The sequence below is a fragment of the Protopterus annectens genome, chromosome 4.part1 (assembly GCF_019279795.1).
Source record: "Protopterus annectens isolate FY-2018-M chromosome 4.part1, PAN1.0, whole genome shotgun sequence".
Classification (NCBI taxonomy): Eukaryota; Metazoa; Chordata; order Ceratodontiformes; family Protopteridae; genus Protopterus; species Protopterus annectens.
In genome coordinates this window covers 377,963,641-377,980,577 of record NC_056734.1, presented here as the reverse complement: position 1 = coordinate 377,980,577, position 16,937 = coordinate 377,963,641, and the positions used below count along the sequence as shown (strand labels likewise).

The window sequence follows — 16,937 nt, the reverse complement described above, 5'->3', positions numbered from 1 at the left end:
TAGCCCCACACATTATAGCAAGGCATAAAATTCCTTATTAGACTGGATCCTAGTATCCAAAGCCCCACACATTATAGCAAGGCATAAAATTCCTTATTAGAGTGGATCCTAGTATCCAACCCTAGAAAATTCACCATCACAGGTACAATGCCGGGATCTCTCAGTGACTACCTCCTAATCTATACAACCACACATCTCACACAGCCTCTCAAACAGCATGTTTAGAAAACAACACACAACCTGTCCAAGTTTAACCCAGAAATATTCATTACTACCGTATTATCTATTAACTGGAACTTTCTTAAAATCCTCCACTTAGATGATGCTGTAAATTAATTCAGTATAACCTTCCTAAATGTCCTAAATAGTCTCACACTCCTTAGAAGGAAACTTTAAAAACAAATAATGCAATATGGCTATCCAAATACAGTAGAATGCAATGCAAGATAGAAAGTGTCGAAAGAATAGCAAAAATATTAGACTTGACAATATACTGAAAACTTCAGAATGTTCCGCAACCATACTAAAAAAAGAAATAAATGAAGACAAAAAAACTTATAACAACTTTCAGAACAATGGTAAACACAACCCAAAAAAATTCTGGTCATCCATTAAAGAACTCTTATATCTTCTCCCAATAACTCACCCCTCAAAACTGTGACAGAATTCATCTCTTAGTTTATAGATAGTATAGAGTCTCTAACCAAGGATTTACCAACACCTATTCCCAACCCTGCCCAACAGCAACATGTTACCACATCTACTTTCACCTTTAAACTTGTACCCATATCCTATATAAAACTACTTTTAAGCAAACTCAAACCATGATCGACTTCAGCTGATGACATTCCAAGTGAGTACCTTAAAATAGCAGCCAATAGCATTGCCTATCCTGTCACCATCCTTATAATTAGGTCAATACAGGAATCTTACATTCCCTCTCTCTGGAAAAAAGTCACATTATCTCTCTACACAAAGGTGGAAGTTCAACAGACATCACTAACTTTGGACCTATAGCAATTATCCCCCTTCTCCAAAATACTTAAACATTGTATTTAAAAACAATTGCTAAACTACCTCCACACAACACAGCTTCCATCCCTCCCATACTACTAACATTGCACTTCTAACCTTTATAGCTACTGTCAATAAAGGTAGAGATAAGTGTAAACTAGTTTCTCCTTATTTCTAGAGATGTCTAATGCCTTCAACACAGTTTGTCGCAGCAAATTTCTACTTCAAATATCCTCACTGGGTCTATCTCAGCCCAACCCTCTGTGGTTGAAAAGCTACCTGTTCAATACATATCAGTCAGTAAAGTGACACTCCACCCTCTCTCCGTACCTCACAATCACCATTGCTGTACCACAAGGCTCTGTCCTTGGTCCCCTCCTCTTTAACATTCCCACCAACACTCACCACAAATACAAGCAACAGGCCTCCCTAATACAATACACAGATGACTCACACTCTTATGTATATCAGACAACCTGACACATCTCCAAAAACCTATTCAGGAAGCTTTAACAACCACTGAAACATGATTTTGTAACTCACAACTCATGCTCAACTCAGCCCAAAAAAAAAACAAACAAAAAAATATTTTCCCCCAAAATCCCTTTCTCATGAAAAAAAAAGAAAATTAAAATCCTTACTCTTAATAATACACCCACTGAAGTCACCTCACATAACAAATTATTAGGGATGATAGTCTTAAATTTGACCTGCACCTACAAAAATTGTATAAAAAACTTTCCAATAACTATGGAAGCTTAAACTTTCTCACCAACACAACTAAAACAACACTTGCCACTACTTACCTCCTACCCTCAATACTTTATGGTGCTTCAGCCTTTCTATCCTCTAGGCATCACAAAAATCAAAACTTGAACAATGCTATGATAAAGTGTCTACATTTGCAGCAACTATCCCTTTTAGAACCCACCACTGTATAGCACTAAAAAGCCAAAATTGGTTAGAACTACCCCATCAACTAACATATAAACAGCTTCCCAAGCTTCTCACCACCTATACAATTATGTACATCTACCTGCTTGTCCAGCATTAAATACCATTCTACACACAAACATGTTCACAATCGGTCATTATGATTCAATGACCAAATACTCCTCTCTGTTCACAAACCTATGAACTTTGCTAGGCATGGCCTGTACTCATACCATGTTGCTAAGGCCTGGAACTCCTTACCTGTAGCTATTTGGTCAATACCTTCCCTGCAGTCCTTTAAAACTATTCTGAAAGACTTCATAGCCAAAATGTGGCTCTTTTCTTGCTCAACCCCAGGATAAACTATATCCCTAAATATGAACAAGTACCTTATTCATACCTTACACTTAGTTAGTCTCCATCTCCACTCACTTCATTACTTAAATGTATTAATCTCCCCTGACTCTCTTTCTAAATATACCATAATGCTGTTTTTTTTTTCTCTCACACCATATTGCAATTCATGTTTGTATTATACTAACTTACCTTTAATTTCTCTATAAAGTGGCTAAAATTTGTCTAAATATTAAATCATTATCATATAAGCTGTATCTATTCTTATCTAATGCTTTCACATTATACCTAATTTGGTATAATTGTTTAAACTGCAGATGTTTTGTATTATTTTTTGAGGACTGTAAAATTATTGTTCTTAAAATGTTTTTTGTAATACTTTGGAGTTTTTCTCCACATGCCTCAGCTGAAAATGGGCATTTACCCAGTTGGCCTTTCTGCGTATTAAAATGTCAGTAAATAAAATAAATGTAATAAAAGAAAAAATAAACCTACTGCATCGCCTAACCCCACCACCAAACATTAATAAACATTAATAACCTAGGTCACACTCAGCTGCTCTTTTTTTATGGTTTCTTTTCTCTTTCATTGGCTAAAAGCATAAATTATGCTGTCTTTGGTGAATGGAAAATTTATAAATTGTTTCTCCATGTAATCTTTTGGCTCTGATGAAGTTCAATTTATTTTAGTGCTTAACCAATTGTGGATTGTGTTTTTATCTGTGGAATGTTTTAAAAAATAAAACTGTTGGTGTGGTGATATACATTTACTGTTTTTTCTTCCAGAGGCATTCCTTATTAGCAAGCTGTGGTTGTGGATCTTTAGTTGGAGATTCATTTATCTTTTTGTGCTAGTTACCATTTACATAGTCAATGAAATGTTGGCCATGTTTGTCATTGGTGGTATAGGTCATTCAGTTTATGGAGAGATAATAGAAATCATCCATTGTGAAAGAATTTGGACTTAGAGATAGCAGTTAAGGCATTAAAATAGGTAGCACAACTAGAAGGGTGCTCGAAGGGAAATCTATAGCTATGTATGAAGGGTAGTTCACGTTGATATTTTTAATCTGGACTTCTCAGAGTTCCAATCTGGAGTCTGTTAAAAGATGTGGGATCCATGACAAATACTGATCCTCCAGCGCAATCATCAGTGGGTATGATGGCATGACAGACCCTGAACTAAGGAATAGAGCAGTACACTAAAAGCACATCTCATTAAGTGCACAAGTATCAAAAGGTTTGAGGTGCATGAGGGCCTCAAGTTCAGACAATATTTAGTTAAGACGTCTGGTATTAAGTACAGACACCTTCATTTGTTCTAAATTATCATTTATTCAGTTAGAACATGCAGCAGATGGACTCTACCTAAAAAAAGGACTACAGAGGCTGCAAATCCTTTAGCAAGAATACAAAACAATTGGTAAGAGAGGTGCAGATAATCACTGGCAAAATAGGAATACTTGTCAGCCATCTCGTCCAAACACTACATTCCCCTAGAATGCTATCAGGTACACAGCCAGTTATTAAAGCTAATTATCTTGTCTATGTGTCTTGCCCTAAATATCGGTGATGATAAAAATAGCTCTCAAACCCAGACTCTTTCCTACCTTGGAAACCTGCATAGCAAGGTCCATCAGATATTTTTTGCATATTCCTCTGGGTAGAGTGCCTTAGGCCATTCACTCCAAGTGGGCCGCTTCCAGGTTGCTATCATGTTTTTTAACATGAAGGAACCTTATTGCTCTCATTACATCCTGAGTTCTGCCTCCAGAAAAAACAACTGTCACCTTATTCTTATCTAACCAGGTGAAAGTGGTATCAGTATATCTTATGATAGTGTCAACGGTTGCCAGAATATTACCATTGGTAGATGTCTCGCAGTAATTGCAGACTGTTAAGGCTATCAGCAGTTAATGAGTTAATTCCTGTGGTACAGGCATTGATTCCCTCAGCATTCATAGGTTCATAGGTTCATAGGTTCATAGGTTCATACTAGGCTATCTGCCCAAGGGCATTTATAAGCCTAGCCCATAGTTATGTGGCTTTCGCCACCCCTTTAGTTTGAATAAAAACTATGCCTATCATTTTGCTGTGCCTCTGTCAAGCAGTGACACTGAAGTAATCCCTGGGGTATATCTGCAATCTCCCATCCATTGGTCAAGATTCCTCTTGAACAAGGCCAGAGAGGTGCTCTGCCTCACATGTACCGGGATTTTGTTCCACAGCATAGGGAGTCTCTGGGTGATGAATCTGTCCCTCCAGCACGTTCTATTTATAACCGTGTCAAGGTTTAAGTCTCCCGCCCTTGTGGTTCTGAGGGATCTAGATTTTTTGAGGTGAAGCATATTCATCAAATCTGGGTTTGACATGGCCTTTTGTCTATGATGTGATTTTGAGCAAGTCACTTAACCAAATAGTGCTTATCAGCAACTGGGAATGTGGGCTAGGTTCCTTAATGGTCCTCTGAACATTAACCCTATTAACTACCTACAAGACTATGGGTTTGGCGTTAGCAGCCCTGTGATTCTTAGAGATATGTACACCAGCTACTGAGGTGTGTTGTAAGGAAGGAGGTGTAATGGTGTGGAGTAATGACCTGTGTAGAGGTTCGGGATGTGATTTTATTACTAACTTCTACATATGTAAGTGTAGTTGAGGTACCCTGTGCTATGGGGGGGGGCTGCATATGGTGCTTACTCAGTGTGGTATGAGGAGAGAGGAGGGCCTCTAAGTTCAATATGTAGTTACACCTCCCACATATTAAAGGAATATGAGGTAATAAAGAGTATTTGGTAAGCACGAGATAGCCACTACACTCCCTCAAAATACCAAGTGCTATCAGGCTGGCTACAGGAAATCAAGAGCTGACTGAGATTCCATATTGGTCAGTAGCTTCACGTGGATATAAGAAGGAGGCTAGGTTTTAAAACATATTTGTAGCTATCTTAAAGTGCTGGTATGTAAAATTATACACAAATTATACAAAAGGGAGCAATCAATCTGATTTTGATTTAAGATAGAAATCTGGGGTACTGCAACAACAGAAGGCATTATTCACTGACAGACAGGCTAAGTGTACTAGAAATAACAAGTGCAAGGTAACATTTGTGAACTACCTGTAAGGTGGCTGGCACTATATGTAACAAAAGGGAGCAGAGATAAATTAAATTGCCTTACCTTCAGAATATGTTGTCACTGAAGCAAGATAATCTATATTAGATAAGCCTATAATAATATAGTAATCAACATACAGACCTCTCAATTGTCCCTATTTTGGAGGGACATTCCTATTTTTCAGGCCTAATTTACCCCTGCAAAGTATGTACATATTTTGAAGCAATGTCTCTATTTACTATCTTGATTTTCCCCTTCAGACAATTTTTCTGAATCCCCCTCATCAGAAGACATTTTTGACACTGTCTAGTACAAAGAAAACCATGCTACATAACCAACATACTGGTGATACCTGGTAAACTAAGAAAGAGGACACATGCCTTATGTCTTCCTTTTTAGAAGCAGAAGTAAATGATCTTGTGTGGCACAATTTTTTGATATGATTCATTACAATCTACAGATATTATACTGTCTTTTTGCTAATGTGCTAATATTTTCCATCATTTTTGTCACTCTGTTTTTTTAAACATGTATAGTCGATTAGCAACCCACATTCCTACTGGAAGAAGAAAGAGTTACATGTTATTTGGTATTCAGATTTTATGTCATTAGATATACCTACTTTTCAAAGGCCTTTGTTTCTAATTTCAATGTCTGTTGGTTGAGAGGTCAGCACCAATATATATTAGTACAATTCAGACTACCAGTTCCAGAATCTGGATGAACAAGATGAAGTAGTCACAATGTCAAGAAATAACCATCACACAGTATGTAAATGGTAGCCATGGTATATAAACCCAAGTTACTAGCTTCACAATTACACAAATTTTACGTTCTATTACCTTCCATTAACTGTTACTTGAACGTTTTTTCCTCAGAAGTGTTAGGGATGAAAATAGTGGTCATTTTAGGAAAAAATGGATGGATGCAAGGAAGAGCAAATGTGAAAAGACTATGGCTCTTGCCGGATCTATGACAAGGCCAGGAAAGTTTGCACCTATGTAAAGATAATGCCTGCACATTGTGATGCTGTATATTTGGTCCCAAAAGGGGACAAACAAAAGTCAAAGTTCAGAATTAGTTTAGGCCAACAGAAAACCTACCCTACCTTAGTATTATTGGTTAGCCCCATAAATGACATCACTGTGACGACTTATGTGTCAAAGTGTGTGATGAGCTAAGGGAACTTGCCTATACTGCGGTCATCTGCAGTAAACAGGTGAGTAACAAGAACACTACAGGAGACGGGCATTTCACATCTAAATTTCAAGTGATTCAAAACACAGAAGGTCTCATGCTCACTGATTTAAGTATATGTGAGGGTTTGAACTATATATATATATATATATATATATATATATATATATATATATATTGTAAACCATTTTGCATTCTTATTCATCAGTTATTTCACACATTTGTTTCACTCAGAAAATTTATTTAAACAGCACAGAAACATGGGATGTTATGAACTGTACAATATGTATCTATCCAACATTTGTTTTATTTTAGGGGAGATTTCTTTCCATTATCCTAGTTAGAAGATACAATTCCCCCTTACCACATATACAACTATAAACATCCCCCTGTATGTTGCACCAGTACAAAATGGGACAAACTCATTAAGAAGCGAAGCATTATCGAGAGATGACAACCAGTCAGTAGCCAGTGTAGTTATTAGCAGGCTAGGCAAAAAGCTGCACACTTGTTCTCTCACAGAGTTATCATATAAAATTACTACAAGAAAGCACTACTTCTGATTTGCCAAAATTGAGAATAACGACAATATAAATTTTTTAGCCAGCAATATTTAACTCCTACTGTGCACTTCAGTGTTTTGTGTTAAATTCTGCTTTAGTGTTTTTTGTATGTCTTCAATATCATTAATGTGACTGAAACGTACAGGATTCCTGCATGTATTTTCCTAGCTGATAAAATGTAAATCTTCCTGAAATACAAGCAAATCATATCATATTCTTATGTTTGTAATTTACAGCACCAATGAAGAGCAACTGCCTTATGCTCCATATGTTTATGTGACATACAATGGCAAAATGACATACTTAAGGCCCTTAAAGATAGTTGGCTTCTGTACCCTGCAGGTCTTCAACTTCCCTTTCGATGTGCAGAACTGCTCCTTGACATTCCGATCCCTGGCGCTTCCAGGTAAATGCATTAATCTGATCCAGCTAGTTATTTATTTAAATGCTTCTCTTTTCATTTCACTCAGTTTTTCTAGAATAAACTAGAATAAAGCTGTTTTATTGCTAAACCTAATTTAAAGAAAAGGGTGGTACGTGTTACATCTATTTGCTTAATCTATTAACACAATGTTGCTGCTAAACAATAGCCTAAAACTTTTAGTTATGTACTTACCATAACTTTAGATGTTTGGGATCCATCTCGCCTACATTCTGTACTGATGGGTTCGGAGACGATCCTCGGCTCCGACTCGGCACGCTATACTATAGAGCGAAGTCTCTAATTGGCTGAGCTATTCTATATCCCAGGATGCACCACCACTAATTCCCCAGATCTTGTTTGTCCGCACACATGCACACACACATGTACTGCTGAAATAACATTGCCAGATGTTTCAAGATGAAACGGTCAAACTCGAACCATCCGGTCTCTTCTGATCTCCAAGGCAGGGGGAAGGAGGGTGGGTTATTAAGAATGTAGGCGAGATGGATCCCAAACATCTAAAGTTATGGTAAGTACATAACTAAAAGATGTTATGTGATCGTATCTCGCCTACATTCTGTACTGATGGGACAGCGTCCCTAGCACCTGGGTGGCTCACTGGAAAACACTCCTGAGAACTGTGGAACCGAAGGAAGCTCACCCCCGAGATGCCACATCCAATTTGTAATGAGAAATAAAGGTGTGAGGAGAGGACCAGGTAGCCGCAGCACAAATGTCACTAATGGCAAGCTTGGAATGAAAGGCTGTTGAAGTAGCCATAGCCCTTGTAGAATGAGCTTTCACAGTGGTTGTAAGCTCTCTATTAGAAAGAAAATAAATATGAGAGATGCAGTCTCTGATCCACTTGGCAATAGTGACCTTCGTGACGGCTTTGCCCAATTTATTGTCTGAAAAGGACACAAACAACTGATCTGTTTTCCGTGTTTGGTGCGTCCTATCTAAGTAGAAACGCAATTGTCTGTGAACATCCAATGAGTGGAAGATATATTCTGCTCTGTCTGAGTAGTTGGGGAAGAAAACTGGAAGTTCCAAAGACTGTTGAAGACAAAAACTAGAACAAACTTTGGGAACAAAAGATGGATTAGGCCTAAGGGATACTCTATCCTTGTGAAAAAACAGGTACAGCGGTTTGACACATAGGGCTTGAAGTTCCGAAACTCTTCTGGCTGATGTAATTGCCACCAAAAAGGCAGTCTTCCAAGAAAGAAATTTCAAGTCAGAAGTTGCTGCTGGTTCGAAGGGGGAAGAGGTCAAAGCACCTAATATGAAATTAAGATCCCATGGTGGAGCAGGATGAGAAACTGGAGGACGTAGCAGCCCAGCACCTTTCATGAAGGCTTTACATAACTTATTGCTCATCAAAGGTGGATCTATACTTTCATGAAAATTAGAAATAGCTGCTAATTGAACCTTAATGGTGGAGACCGAAGAACCTTGATTGAATAAGGAAGCTAAAAATTTCAAAACTTCAGCTACCGGGGCAGTAATGGGATCTAATCCCCGGAGTTGGGCCCAAATGGCGAATCTCTTCCATTTACTATTATACATCTTCTTAGTCGAATTCTTGTGGGCCGAGGACAAGATATGTATAACTTCTGAGTCCAAAACCTGGTTCCTGACTATAGTCGGAAGTGGAGGAGCCAAGCTGTTAACCTCAGTGAGTGAAGGGACTGGTGAAGCTGTCCCGACTGGTGGATCAAGAGATCTGGAACCTGGTCCAGGAACCATGGACCGTCCAGTGCGTATTTCCGAAGAAATGGCAGCCAGACTTGACGAGGCCAGTATGGGGCAACTAAAATCATCTTGCACTGCAAGTGAATCGCTTTCTGGATCACCCTGGGAAGAAGGAAAGGCGTACAGTAAGCCGGTGGGCCAAGTTTGGACTAGGGCGTCCTTGGGAAACCCCCCCGGAACCGGGGTGAGAGAGAAGAACTGTAGACATTTCGTGTTGAGGGGAGTTGCAAAGAGGTCGCAACAAGGAGTTCCCCATCTTCTGAAGATCTGAGATGCTACTCTGTCGTTCAGAGACCACTCGTGCGGGGAGAGAATGGTTCTGCTCAGTCTGTCGGCTATCACATTGGATCTCCCCGGAATGTGTGTTGCTACCAAGAAACAGTTGGTTGCAACAGCCCAATTCCATACTTTCATGGCCTCTCTGCAAAGAGGGTAGGACCTGGTCCCTCCCTGCTTGTTCAGGTACCAGACTACTGACATGTTGTCGGACTGAATGGCAATCATACCCTGGGGGAGGTAGCTGTGTAGTGCTTGAAGCGATAGAAGCACCGCCATCATTTCCAGTATGTTGATGTGTAGGGAACTCTCGTCGGGGTGCCACTTGGCTTGGACTGACCTGCCCAGGTAATGTCCCTCCCACCCCGTCTGGGAGGCGTCCGTACTCAAAGTGGCCACTGGAGGAGGAGGAACGAAGGGTCGCCCCTGATCCAGGTTGGAGGAGATAAGCCACCAACGGAGGTCCTGTTTGCACGTCTCCATGATTATAATGTGGTGACTGAGAGGAAGTTCCTAATACGACCACTGGACCGACAGGAGCCAATGGAGAATCCTCATGTGTAATCTTTCTAAGGGGACCAGGAGAACGGTAGCCGACATGGAACCCAACAGTTGTAGGACCATCCTTGCTGGGGCTCGGCGTTTGAGGAGCAATGCTCGGACTTGAGATTGTAATGTTTCTATTCTCTCTGTAGGAAGATAGACCCGCATTTGCCTTGAGTCTATCTCTACCCTGATAAACCGTATGTGCTGAGATGGCAGCAACACATACTTTGCCCAATTGAAGGTGATTCCTAAGGAGGTGCCTAGAGATATAGTGGCTGCTAGGTTTTGTAATAGTAGATGCATCGAGGTGGCAGTTAGGAGCTAGTCGTCTAGATACGGAAACACCTGGAATCCTAGACTCCTCAGGTGAGCAGTCACCACCGCCAAACATTTGGTGAACACCCTGGGTGCTGTGGTGAGACCAAAGGGCAGTGCGCAGAACTGAAAATGACTGTCTCCCAGGCTGAAGCGCAGATGTCTCCTGGACGCCTGATCTACCAGAATGTGATAATAGGCGTCCTTGAGATCTATGGAGCACATCCAAACACCTTTCTCCAGTAGTGGGAGAATGGATTGTAAGGTGACCATCCGGAACTTGGACTTTTTGACTGATCGATTCAGGTTGCTGAGATCCAAAATGGGCCTCAAGTCCCCGGTCTTTTTTGGCACCAAAAAGAATTTTGAGTAAGTCCCTAATCCGGTCTGGTCTACGGGGACCGGTTGGATGACTCCTTTTTGAAGCAGCTTTGAAATTTCGATGGCTGCAATATCCCGTTGACTGGGTGGCGGGTCCGGGATTTTCCTGGATGGCGGGGGGTGTGTGAAAAGGGGATGACGTAACCTCCGGCGATGATTCGGAGCACCCATCGGTCCCGAGTGATACTCTCCCAGGCCTTTAGGTGCCTCGAAAAACGACCCCCGACTGGCTCCGGAGCTGCGCAGTCGGGCAATCCTTCAGGGATGCTGAAAGGTTGAAGAGCCACGAAAGGACTCGCGGTCTCCAGTGTTGCGGGGGCCTCTGCTGCCTCTGGGACGGCGTCTTCCTGAAAGATTTCCCCCTCCTCTGCCTCTAGAAGGGGGATCGTCCTGCTGTGAGGGGTAATTCTTCTGAGATTTACGGAACCACATTTTCCCTCCTCTTTTAGCCTTGGGATAAGGCTGAAAGGGAGAGGAAAACCATGCCCCTACAGCAGTCAAAGTCTTACCCTCTTGTTCACAGCAGGTCAAGGTGTCCTTTACCTTGGGTCCAAACAAAGAGGACCCATCAAAGAGAGCGTCAGCAAAGGAAGACTTGAAGGCCTCCGCAAAATGACACAGGCGGAGCCAGGCTTGTCTCCGTAGAGCAACACCCGTACCAGCCGCTCTACTCGCCCCCTCGGCTACATACGAAATGAGCCTCATGGACGAGTTCGATATCGACAATAGAGTAGCCAACTGAGAGCTAACCGTCTGGGCCAACTGCTCAGGTAGGTTACCAGAGAGGGTATCTGAGAGTTCCTTGATCAGGTCCCTCTGAAGTCTAGTGAAGTGCGTCAGGTAATTCAGAGACCTTAAGGTAAAGGCTGGTGAAGTAAGGGTGCGCTTCCCGTACCGGTCCATGCTCCTAGACTCCTTATTAGGAGGATGGATGGACATTGAAGCCTCTGCCACATCTTGCTGGGTAGCAGATGCCACCACCATTGCATCTACAGCCACACCCTTGGTGAGAAATTCCTTTTCCGGGGGCGCTGACAAAAATTTGTTAGGGCGAGCAGGCACCGGTTCCACAGAATCTGGATGTTCCCACGCCCTTTGAGAGATCAAATCCAGGAGCTCATCGAAGGGCGGAGACACCCAGGAGGCGGAGGGCTGAGCCCCGAAGGCCTTGAGGAACACCGACTCGTCAGAGGAAGGGGGTTTGGTTTGCCAGCCGCCTCGTTGTTTGAGGACTTCCAGGATGTCCGCAAAGGAGACATCATCTGAGGACGACTTGGGGGACCCTTCCGCATCATCAAGATCGGTGTCTGAGGTGAGAGACTCGTCAGGGGAGTCGACGTGCTTCCTCTTGCACTGTTTTTTTCTTGGGGGTTCCTCCGAAGACTCTTCAGAGGGACCTCCAGGAAGAGGGGGACCCCCATTGGGGGTGACCTCAGGCCCCAGGGCTCCGCTGTCTTGAGACAGGGGGACTACAAAGGAACCAGTCTTCATGCCTAGGGAAGGTGCCGGGGAGACGGTGGAGGTAGCCAAAGAAGATTTGGCCAAAGCACTCCTCATGGCTCTAAAGGCCAGACCCCCAGAATCCTGGGAAGGTCTGACCCCCAATGCCATAACAGCAGACGGCACTCCCGCAGCCGACGCACCGAGAGAGAGGCTCGGAACCGAAAACATCAGTCCCGAAGCGTCACCCCCGGGGCCGACCGAAGAGGTCCGTGTACCGAACTCCGACCTGAAGGCCGGGGTAGGAGTAAGGGTCGGAGCCGACCCGGAAATCTCCATAGGCTCCACCAGCACCGACTCCAACGGTGCCGAGGCTGTTGGAGGAGGAACCAAGGCTAAAGTGTGGACCATCGGCTCCGATGCCGACTGGGCTGGAGCCGAAACTAACTTTTGGAAGACTGGAGACTGAAACAGCCTTTGGAGCACCCTGTCAATGTCCGAATCCAACATCTTGGAAGACCGGGAGGAGATCGAACGGGTCCGAGTAAACTTCTCCACCGGCTCTGAAGGACTGGGGGACCGGCCTCCGAATTGTCTCGATCAAACTCGGTGCCGAAGGAGACTCCATTGTAACTTCCCTCGGTGCCGAAGAGGTCTTCGGCGCCGAAGGGGAAGAGCCTGAGCGGGCAACTCTCATCGGCTCCGAAATCAGTGGAGCCGATGAAGGTGACTCGCCTCTCGAAGCTCCAGCCATCGGCTCCAAAGCCAGAGGAGTCGAGGCTGGAGGCATCGAGGCAGACCGTTCCGCCCTCGGCTCCGAAGTCTGTGGAGCCGATGGAGAAGCCTGCCGAGATTTCTTTGTGGTCGGTTCCGACGGACTGGTCGGAGCTGACAATTTCTTTTTCTTTGAGGGAGAAGAAGAGGAAGATAAGGCCTCTTCAAAAGTAGGTTTGATAAGCCCTTTTAGAATCAATTTGTTTTTCCTCTCTTGGAGGACTTGAGAGGAAAAAGCGTGACACACGCTACAAGACTCCTGAAGGTGTTTGGGGCCTAAACAGTACACGCATAGGGAGTGATCGTCCGTTATAGACATCTTGTAATTACATCGGGTACATTTTTTAAACCCTGAGGGTCTGTGCTCTTTAGACATAATTGCCAATAGTTAGTAGTCACAGGAAAAAAATAGATATAACAATGTATCTAACCCAGTACAATGGGTTTCAAACAATTTCTCTTCACAGTTAAACAAGAGAAAGCCAACAAATAAATCACACAACAGGAGGGCCAAGAACCCACTAACTAAAAATGGATACTTGACCACCTCACAAAACTCACACAAGAAGGCTCACTCACGTGCGAGGGGAAGGCCCCTCTAACTTAAACGGAAACCTTACCCTGAAAGACAAATTTACCACAAAAAAATAATCAGTAAAAGTCAATCATACACAACGATAGCTGTTAAAACAGCTTTTGGGTTAAATTTAAGAAAATTCCTGACAGAAAATTCTTAGAAAAAAAGCACTTAGCTCAGCCAAGTTCGAGACCACGGCTTAGCTTGTAAAGAGGCAAATGAGATCTGGGGAATTGGTGGTGGTGCATCCTGGGATATAGAACAGCTCAGCCAATAAGAGACTTTGCTCTAGAGTATAGCGTGCCGAGTCGGAGCCGAGGATTGGCTCCAAACCCATCAGTACAGAATGTAGGCGAGATAGGATCACATAACATCTCACTGTTATTTTTCAATACCAGCTTAACTAAAAATGTGCAAAAGTGATTGCAATACCTGACTTGGACTTTATGAACTTTACAAACATCTTCTTCTTTCGGCTTTTACCCGGTTAGGGATCACCACAGTGGATCACCTGTCCGCTCATGACTGGCAGTGAAGTTTTACGGTGTCGAGTTGCCAGCCCAGCACCCAACCTTCCATGGAAGGCACACACACACACACACACACACACACATACACTCACACCTAGGGCCAATTTAGAGTATCCAATCCACCTAGGCATGTCTTTGGGATGTGGGAGGAAACCGGAGCACCCGGAGGAAACCCAAGCAACCACAGGGAGGATATGCCGACTCCGCACAGAAGGCACCCCAACCAAGGATCGAACTGGAGAACCTCTTGCTGTGAGGCGGAAAATGAACTTTACAAACTAAACAGCACTATATACACAAGCCCAGTAATATATATTTATTTTTTACAACAGCATCTTCAACAGGTCTCTGAAACTACTAATTACAACTAATAAAATGCCTAATTTTAGAATATACCATGTCTGGATTTGAGTTATAGTGGGATTCACTCAGCCTGCAGAAGTTTGGTCATGAGAGCAAAACTCCAGTGATCACACCTCAAAGCTATTTATGAGTAAATGCCAGCATAACCCACACCCATACATGGTATTATGCTGTTAAACCATGGCCTCTCTTTATTTTTTGTTATGTTTTTCATTTTTTTTGTTTGCTTTATCTTCATATTCTGTGGCATACACCCCCTTCCACATACACACACACACACACACACACACACACGCACACACACACACATACGTGCACACGTGTGTATTGATGATAATGACAATCTTCTTTGGCTGTTTAATAATGGACACCCCACAATACACACACATGCACACACCACTCACACACATACACACAATCATCTTCATCATCATCATCGCCCCTTTTCCCCATTTTTCTTAATTTGGTTGGGGTGCCACAGAAACTGTCACCACATATCTCGATTCATTGCTAATCACCTACCTTCTTAGACAGTTAAGCACGAGTGCCAAAGGTCTCCCACATAATCCATTCATCTTTTACAACAGGTATTCCACTCAGAACTGGCAATGTAAAAACTTCAAATGAATGGATGAAGGAACAGGCAGCAAGAAAAGTTCAAAATATAAAGTATATTTATTTAATCATTTAAAAATAAAAAAAAAACATAACCAGGATTACGTGCTTTCGTCTCTCTCCAGAGACTTCATCAGAATCAGAGCCTGCTTTGAAACTGTGTAACCACTCACATTTTTTTTTTTTTGCCAGTAATAGAGTTCTTCATTTTATTTTACCGATATGCCCATTTAATTCACTTGACTAGCATCCTAACAATCTGGAAATATGTACATAATGGCAAGATTATTGTTGTGTCCAGTTATTCCTCACACTTAAGTCTTCATTGCTTAAAATGTAGACTTCAAATTAAAATCTGCTCCTGTCAAGGAGCAGAAATGATAACTAAGGACTGGTTTGGGAGTGTCTAAACATTTAAGCAGAAAAGTAGAAGATATAATTGTCATTTAGATGCATCAAAAGTATACTGAGTGGTGGTCTCATTTGTCTCTTTAGTGGGTGCTATATGCTTCCTCTTACTTTTTTTGTGAATTACATGTTTAATTAGTATTCACTGTTAAGAAAGAAGTCTGTTGGATAGATGGGATGGGGAGGACATCTTACAAGGAAATAGCTGGAGGAAAAAGCATATAAAAAAACTTTTCTCAGAGTTAAGGACAGGGAGTATACATGGTACCATGCACACCATGGCCCAATTAAATTAACCATTTCAGAAAGCAAATGGCTGCCATGTCTTTTCTCTTCTTCATTAAGTGGCAATACCATACTTTTTCTGCTTTTTCTGGTTAGGGGTCACCACAGCAGATCACCGTCCGCTTATCATTGGCAGTAGATTTTACGGTGTCGAGTTGCCAGCCTGGCGTCCAACCTTCAGAAAAGAAATACACACACTCATGCACCTACCTGCATGTCTTTCTAAAGTTTAGTCATTCACAGGGAGGACATGCAGACTCCACACAAAAGGTGCTCCAGCTGAGAAACGAACCGGAAAGCCTCTTGCTGTGAGATGACAATGCTAACCACTGCACCACCACGGCCGACCCCAAGTGGCAACAATTTTCTTTAAATGTGGCTGCCACTTTTTTTACTGTGATTTATTAAAGAATTTACTCATAGTTAAAAGCAGATTCAGCCAATTGGATCTTTTGGATTTCAGCTGCTATCTTAACCTACATTTAAGTAACATGCTGGTTCTAATCTAGAATGCATTCACCCAATCCTGTAATGCTGTTATTAGGGGTTTATACACAGAGATGAGTCCATTAGCAAAGGAGCTTCTATTGGCATATAACTGTTGCTTTCTTACACTCATGCCCTGCAGATCCAAGGAATAACAAGCAATTCTCAATGATTATTCACAGTGGTGGTGTGCAAACAGAGGCTATACCAAGACTTGCATTGTAACAAGACAATGATTAGTTCTTGCAAGACCTGTTGTCACTAGGTTGTCAGCTAGACCTCTGACAACTAGTATCTCTAAAATCAATAAACTTTAACATTAAATTGTCAGTTTGATGCATTAAATATGCTGATTTAAATTGTAAGCCTTGTTATTTTTTATCATGTTGATTTTACTGTCTTGAAACTGTTTTGAAAAAACAAAGCAGTTGCTTTATCAGGAACTTAAGCACTCCAGAATCATTCATCTAATTTTTTCACATTATCTTTAGAATACATTTTTCTCCTTATTTAATGAATCTGATGCTGTAAAACACTTATATGAACCACAGAATTAAACATTAAATTTGCTTAAAATTCAACATG

At 42.1% G+C, this 16,937-nt stretch overlaps 1 protein-coding gene across 1 annotated transcript in view; it reads left to right on the top strand.

The window, feature by feature from the left end:
• LOC122801210 (5-hydroxytryptamine receptor 3A-like) overlaps nt 1–16,937 on the top strand; it is a 226,809-nt gene that overhangs the window by 167,591 nt on the left and 42,281 nt on the right. The window contains exon 5 of the mRNA XM_044070764.1: nt 7,414–7,583. Coding sequence (XP_043926699.1) covers nt 7,414–7,583 — 170 coding nt within the window. The remainder of the gene's footprint in view (nt 1–7,413; nt 7,584–16,937) is intronic.